The sequence below is a fragment of the Pterocles gutturalis genome, unplaced genomic scaffold, assembly GCF_000699245.1.
Source record: "Pterocles gutturalis isolate BGI_N339 unplaced genomic scaffold, ASM69924v1 Scaffold2799, whole genome shotgun sequence".
Classification (NCBI taxonomy): domain Eukaryota; kingdom Metazoa; phylum Chordata; class Aves; order Pterocliformes; family Pteroclidae; genus Pterocles; species Pterocles gutturalis.
In genome coordinates this window covers 1-7339 of record NW_010135377.1, presented here as the reverse complement: position 1 = coordinate 7339, position 7339 = coordinate 1, and the positions used below count along the sequence as shown (strand labels likewise).

The window sequence follows — 7339 nt, the reverse complement described above, 5'->3', positions numbered from 1 at the left end:
GGCAACCACCCTGCTCTGCTGTTAAATGGAACACCTACAGAGATACAGCTCTCTCTTTAGATACACTATTCTCAATTAAATCAATCAGCTTATAAACAAAAATAACAAAAGAAAATTAAATTTACTGGTAGAAGAGAGGGCATACAATGCGCCACCCCCTTGGGTTTGACCTTATCTGGGTTTTACAGTGACAGGAGAATGTCAATTGCAGGACTCTGCCACCAGGGAGCATTTCATGGTATTAAAGGGAGCAGGGAAATAAAAAGCACCAGACGGATGCCTGAGGCTGTTTGGGGGAGTAGGGGAGCAGAGCAGCGCCGCCGGCACCCAGCTCACCTGCTGCGGGAACAGTTTGTGGGAACAAATAGTGGTCACAATCAAGTTGTGACAATTACTACCACTCTTGAAGCAGCAGTATGCTAAAAGCATAAAGACACTAAAATCGCCTCACCTGGAATAGCAGCAGCGTTAGGAGTTTTTTTAGAATTGTAAAAATAGGCGAAATGTTCCATACAATTCACATGTTCCTCAGTGTTTCCACTGAATAGAATAAAATGGTTCAGTTGGAAGTGACCTACAAGTATAACCCTTCAAGAAGCCTCTTCCTTTCACTGTCAGCAGACCCGTAGAATGTTTGTCCCACTCTGATCTCTAAGGTTTTACGCAGATAAATGTGAGGTACGAGTTTCCGTACATTAGTGACACGCCTTATTCACTTAAATTCAGCAGAAAGAACAGCAAATGAAAAATGAGCTCTTAATGACTGAAATTATTATTTTCCTGTAAGACTGTTAGAGGAAAGTAGCTGTGAAGAAAACAGGAACTGTATTCAGTGAGGAACAGTAATTTTATTTAAATCTACTTCATGCATAAGCATGATAGACCCCCAATTTAACTTTGGCAAATATCACAACAACAACAAAAAAAAAAGAAACAAGCAGCCTATACAGAACAGTGAAAATGCCAAGGATACGGGTTCTCCACAGTTTCACTGCAGAGCAAATGGATTTAGAAGCCTCACTTTGGCTACATCATTTATAACCATAAAATTAAAGGTAGTCTTGCACTATCACTTCTTGACTTCTCCAAGATCTTCAATGCTATCATCATCCACCTAGAAAAAAAAAAAAAAGGCCAAAACACAGCATATTAAGTATATTTTCTTACATGTCTCAGTCAATATTCACCACTGTGCATGTAATGAAGTGGGGAGAAGTACACAACACCATCCGAGGTTCCCTGCTGGTGGTTCTACGCGAGTGAATCGTGCCTGTAGGGCACAGAGGAGCTTACAGAGCTCTGAATAGACAGGCCTACAGAGATACTTCAGAAATATCTCCAAGATCAGAAATCCCAGAGCAAGGGAGAGTCAAAGAAACTGCTTGTGATTACAGCAGCGTAACAAAACCTCTCAATCATCAACATTTCAGTCCAACCCCAAATTAGCTGCCACAGAAGAAACCCTTTTTCAAAACCACTGTAAAGTCACAGGCTATTGTGGAAAAAACAGAATTCCGACAGAAGAAAGGGTTCATTACCTCAGGCCACTTCTCCTGGATTACATCGATAATCTCATCTGTAAAATCCCCCTGAATGATGATCTCGTCTTCTCCTGTTACTGAGGCACCGCAGGAAAATTTCTGAGCAAAAAACCTTTGTGCTTCCTTAAGATCAATTTCTGTTGAGGGGAAAACGGACAGTTTAAGTACAGTCGTTGTCATAAAAGCATTTGCTGAAGTTTAAAAGCAAAATTTTGTTTTAACTGTTGAAAAACAAGTGGTAGTTCCCAGTTAAAGCTTTGCTACAGTTTCCATCGAAAGCAAAAGTCTGTTGTTTACATACAAAACAACTGACTCTACTAGACTAGTTTGTTTGCAAGGACTTGAATAATTTGTCACTGAGGGAAGTCAGCGTACCTTTGGTATGTTTTGGAACTGCTAAAAGAGCCTTGGGACTTTCACCTTGCAGAGATGAAAGTAGATCACTCAGTATAATACAGTCAGAAGAAAAATGAGGTTAAAGGCATCTAAACCCAACAAAATCCAGGTAACGAAAGTCAACTCACCAAACGTTGCAAGGCCACATACTCTTGTGACATATTTTTTCTTTGCTCTAGGAATTTTAGCTATTGTAACTTTCTGTGGTACGGTCTTCTTTTTCTGTTTTATCTGACCTCTCCCACCTTTAAAACAGAGTATAAATTTATGTAATTAGTTAAATTATGTCACACTTAAAATAAAAAAGCATAAAGTCAGATTTCATCCCTATCAACAAAGAAACTTTTATCTCCCCATCTGTGTTGGTAAACAAAAATACATTTTGCACATTGTCTCATGTTCAGGTTTTCTTATTATTGTTTAAGAAAGGTCCCATGTCATCAAAGCTCAGTATTACAAGAAATAACAACACATGCATGTCAAATGTTTGTTCAAGCACAGCTCGCACAGCAGGACCCCGCTAGAAGTGCCAAAAAAGGAGTTTTCCTCACACTTTCCTAACAACTACATTTGGTTTACATTTAACCCCTCTTTCAGGAAATGTTCTTTGGTTGTAATCCAAGGAGCAAACTGTTACTGCAACGTTTTTCAAAAACCTTAAGGTTTGTGTCGGAGGCAAAGCAACTCACTCACACCTATTTACTGGGGCCGTGAGGACACGTCTTACTGGGGCTGCTGGGTTCAACAGCAGATTAAGTCCCAGACATCCCCGCACGACCCCAGCATGAACCATATATCTATCCAGGAGCTAGCAGGAAACACCACCTCTGCAGCAGAAGCCAGCTACAGTAGCTGCCTGCCAAAGTTCCGCATGATTTAACATCTTTAACTGTCTGTTTCTAGGCCAACCTGAGGGAACACTTCACATATCAGGCATTTATTAGTGTGAGTGAAGCACGCAGCAGATATATTCCGCTCATTAGAATTCTCCACGTCAGATTAAGATCTCAGTTAACTTTGTATACGGTCATCAAGTTGCTCCAGGGTAACCAAAGTTTCATGTTCTCAAGCCTTCTCAGCATGAAAACCTAAAGAATTCATGACAAGGAAACCAACCCCTTGTGACTTCTTTTTTTAACATGCAGCACTTACAATTTTACATTACAATAAATTGGTATCCGATAGTTTAAGACAGTAAATGTCTGTCTTAAAATTTCTTCAGTAAATTTCTGCAGTGACTTACTATGTTTTTGCTTGCTTTTCCTCACCCTCTCCCTTGCCGTCAATCTTACACCATCACACTTAACACCATACTGTAAGTTATGAACTTTAGGAGGAAATCCACAAATATTTTAAACACTATTACTTTAGAACTAAAAACCAGACTGTAAGCGAACCATACCACCTCACACAATAAATTAACGTTGAAATAAAATGTCCTGAAGTCTCTGGGAAAAGCATCCAAGCTACAGAATGTGAATTATTGTTGTCACTACACACAGCCTACTGACAATGTAAACACAACTGGTTACCAAGACACAAAAATAAAACATCTGCAGTGATATGTGGCTTAGAATCTGAACCCTACTGGGCTATTAACCATGATTTCTGAAACACTACAGACACAATTCACACTCCACGGGCAAATGCATACTAACAACCCCAGCATTCTGATTTAGGATGGAAAGTCTGCTAATTAATTAAACAGAAAGACCTCCAACAACAGAAGATAAAAGTGTGTTTCAATTGTTTCATATATTTTATACCTTCCAAAGTTGGTTTTTGAAAATGTTTTTCATTAGTATTGCTGGGAAGAGACATAGCTGTTAATGGAGACACAGGCGACAGCGGCAAAAACATAAACCCAAATCCTGTTTTGTGAATCCAGAGGAGGGGAAGGTAACAGTGTCATGAGGCATTAATAGAGGAAAGCGGTCTTTGTTCTACTCTGCAAGCAACCTACAAACTGCTGTTAAACAGGGCAGAAACAAGTATTCTAGGAGGCGTGCCAGCTGATTTTAGGTTGAGAAGAATTACTCCCTAAATAAGTGCAACAGCAATGACAGGAACAACGCGACACAACGCAGGTCATCTTGCGCTTGCTGTTATCACTACCCAATTCCTTCACCAGTATATGTCACCGCACCAACTCTGCTACCACTGGAAGGAAGATATTCGGTATCTTTTGGGCAAAATCAAATCGTAGCTAACAACCAAAATGCAAGGAATCCGTGACACACTCCAGACCAGCCGGTGAGAAAGGGATGCCCCAAACCGCTTATAAATCAGTACCACAAGCAACTATTTAGACCTTGCCTCTCTTTTGCTTCTTCTTCTCTTCTTCTTCTCCTCCCGCAGTTCCTTGGCCTTCTCCAACCCCAGCTTCCTGTTTAGGTGAATTTTCTTAAATACATCGGAAAGGAGTGGGGGGAGAAGAAAGAGAACAAAATTAGTGGTCAGACACCCACAGCTTTACAGGAACAGGAAGTAAGGTACAATGATTCTGCTAAACCCCTAAACTCTTTGCTGAAGTGCGGCAGCCCCTTGACTGACGCATGTTACTTCTTCATTGCGGTATTTATCCAAATTAGATTTCAGAAAAGCCTTAGCTTAAAGATAGTTATAATTTCAACACAGTCTCTTCACATAATTTCCACAGAGAGACAGAAATTAATACAGTTAATATTGAAATTCCAAATGCAAATCAACAAACGCACTATTATTAATGACCTTTCCACCAGCCATCTACAGCAGACTGGACAGTCAGAAAATCTGATAAACTAACTCTGATGGGAAACAAGCGCATGCGTGCCTGGTTACAGCAGGAACCTTAAGAAACCTCAAACATTATTATTGAAACTACACATTGTTTATTCAGCATTCTCTGACATTATCAAACATTTTCACAGCATCCAAAAGCATAGCAGACTCCTAGGAAAACTATTAACTTTCACACTTGATACAGCGGGAAAAGGGAATAGATGAGAATTGGAGCTCAAAGATTTCTGAAAATGTTGAAAGGCACACATCAGTTAGAAAACAGAAAAGATTCTTACCTACTGTAAGTTTTGCAAACTCATCTGGAAAATTCTTTTCTAACCATTGTCTGCATTTAGTCACGTCAGGCATGTATTCGCAGTACTAGAGAAGAAAGGTCATACCAACGTTGTTAGCAGAGTAACTGCCAAATATGTCACAAACACAGCAAAATACATTTGCAATTCAGCTCAGACATTTCTCCTTAAGATGACAGAGTGCCAATAACTATACTAGCGCACGCCAAACCTCCTGTCATCCTAAAGATGACAGTGGCTGAAGCACAGAACCGTCACAATCAAGAAAAGCCAGAAGAGAACAGAAAAGAATCATCATAGTCAGGAATCATAGCACAGAAAGAAGAAACATGGATAACAAAAAAAATCAACTCACCTCTGTTGGCAATGAACAGACTGGAGAAAGCAGGGGGAAAAAAAAAAGAATAGATTACAAAAAGAAGTTCTCCACTTGCATTAAATTCAAAATGGTATTTTAAAGTTAGGGATGACTTCTTACATCATAACTTCTGGTTATAACCACGCATTGACTCAGATTACTTTATTGATGCACATTTTAATTTTTCTCTCATCAGTCATTTGCCGACACGCTCTGCTTTAGGATAAAACTATCACAGCAAGAGCAGTCAGTCAATGAAGGAAGGGGAGGAGATGCCTGCAGCTTTGGGAAAAGTTACAGAAAGAAACACCAGTTCTTCCTGAGGCAAAACATACACCTAATAAATTGCCACATGATTTGGTTAGCTTTCCTTTCTCCAAAAGCTGCCCATGTCCAGAAAAGAGGCTTGGCCCCAGAACAAACTCGAACCAATTGTGCACTTTCACGCACAAGGATTCTTTCCTAATCTCCTGCAGCTGTATTCAAACACAAAGCAAAACAACATACCTATCTAAAAAACCATACCTGTCAAGATTACTTACATCCCTTTAAATTTCATCCACATAACTACAAAAAAGCAAAAAATAATCCTAAACACAGTGCAACAATTACTTTCATGAATCCTAACTTTATTTCTTACTGCCATACTAATGCTCAGAGGGCCTTGCTGTGCTACAGAAGGTTTTACAGATTTCTGCAGGAAGAGATCTCTGCTCAACAGTTCACAGTCTGAGCATCACTCCCACTAACATAACTTGCACACAGAAATCTGTACTTCCATCTCCCAGAGGGAAGACCCCTACATTTCACCAAATATGCTTTAGATAAAACACACAACACAACTTCAGAAAGAAGAGCAGAAAGGCTAAGCTAACCATGGCCTAGCTTCTCAATAAAAGCTGACCAAAAGAAAATCTCCACTTCTCTCATTCTTTCTGCTAGGCTGCCCTGAAAAACATCAGATTGTAAAAATCATGGACAACTGCCCCTTCAGCACTTGCCTCCGCAGTAGAGAACCCGAAGAGGATAGTCAGCATCTGACCTGGCACCGCTCCTTACGTCTCCTCTGCAGTCAGGGACCACAGGCTCCGCTACATCTGTGGCCATGTCGCCAGCCTGGAGGTGACAGAATGAAAGAATCAGGACCTGAGTTCTGGGTTAAAGATATTCACATCTTTCCCAGCTCAGCAAGAATCCCAAGGACTGATGAATCCCAGAGAAAACGGGTACAATCGTAACAACAGCAGAGATCAGGGAGGGAAAAAATAAGAATCAAGAAATAATGAAAAAATATGGGGAAAACGGCTGCAAAAGATACCAAGCAGTATGGAATTCTAGTACCTAAGGGGGAAAAAACCTGAAGTGACACAAAATGCAGTAAAAAATGTAGAAAGATCTGCAAGAATGACAACACATGGAATTACAGAACATAGCGGGTTAAACAAAATGCGAAGTCTCATGTTAAATCAGCAGCATAAGAACAGTAGGTGCACTGGGGGAGCAGGAGGAGGTACTGTCACTGTACAAGCAAAGAAAAGGGGTTATTTGAATCAGAACCTCATCCTGGGACACTGGCAAAAAAAACCTCAAACACCACAAAACCAGCAAACCAAACTCAACACACCAACACCATCAATAACGGTTTACAAGCACACGTTTTCAGGGAAGGGGCTGAGGAAAGAGAGTCAAGAAGGAAGGGGTTTGCAGGGCATGAAAAGCCCCCCAGGACGGCGGGAGCGGGCAGGATACGTGTGGAGAAGCCTCAGAGCTGGGATGCTCTCCCTGGACACTGAGGAGAGCCGAGGGAAAACGCCAGGGCGGCGGGGTCCGCGGCAGGGGAAGGCGACAGAGGGTCCCAGCGAGGGGACGGATGTTGGAGCCCCCAAATCGGGGAGGGAGGGTGCTGGGGGATGAGGTCGGGGTCCTGGGGGCAGCGCTGAAGGGGCAGGAGGGCGCCGGGCACCTGAGGG

General features: G+C 41.4%; 1 protein-coding gene across 1 annotated transcript; it reads right to left on the bottom strand.

Moving 5' to 3' along the window:
• Positions 1-824: 824 nt before the first annotated feature.
• On the bottom strand, positions 825-6486 carry DENR (density-regulated protein). The gene is made up of 7 exons (XM_010081851.1): positions 6371-6486; positions 5367-5386; positions 4994-5078; positions 4254-4340; positions 2066-2182; positions 1539-1678; positions 825-1114 (listed from the first exon to the last, which is right to left on the bottom strand). The coding sequence occupies exons 1-7, from the start codon at positions 6474-6476 to the stop codon at positions 1070-1072; spliced, it is 600 nt and encodes a 199-aa protein (XP_010080153.1). The 5' UTR covers positions 6477-6486; the 3' UTR covers positions 825-1069.
• Positions 6487-7339: the final 853 nt, after the last annotated feature.

What these genes read in the sequence shown, in the direction of transcription:
- DENR (XM_010081851.1), bottom strand. Translation starts at nt 6,476, where the DNA reads ATGGCCACAGATGTAGCGGAGCCTGTGGTCCCTGACTGCAGAGGAGAC. An exon ending in ATGTGGCCTTGCAACGTTTG is followed by an intron (nt 1,679 to 2,065) that starts GTGAGTTGACTT and finishes TCCCCTCAACAG; the next exon opens with AAATTGATCTTAAGGAAGCA. An exon ending in TCCAGGAGAAGTGGCCTGAG is followed by an intron (nt 1,115 to 1,538) that starts GTAATGAACCCT and finishes TTTTTTTTCTAG; the next exon opens with GTGGATGATGATAGCATTGA.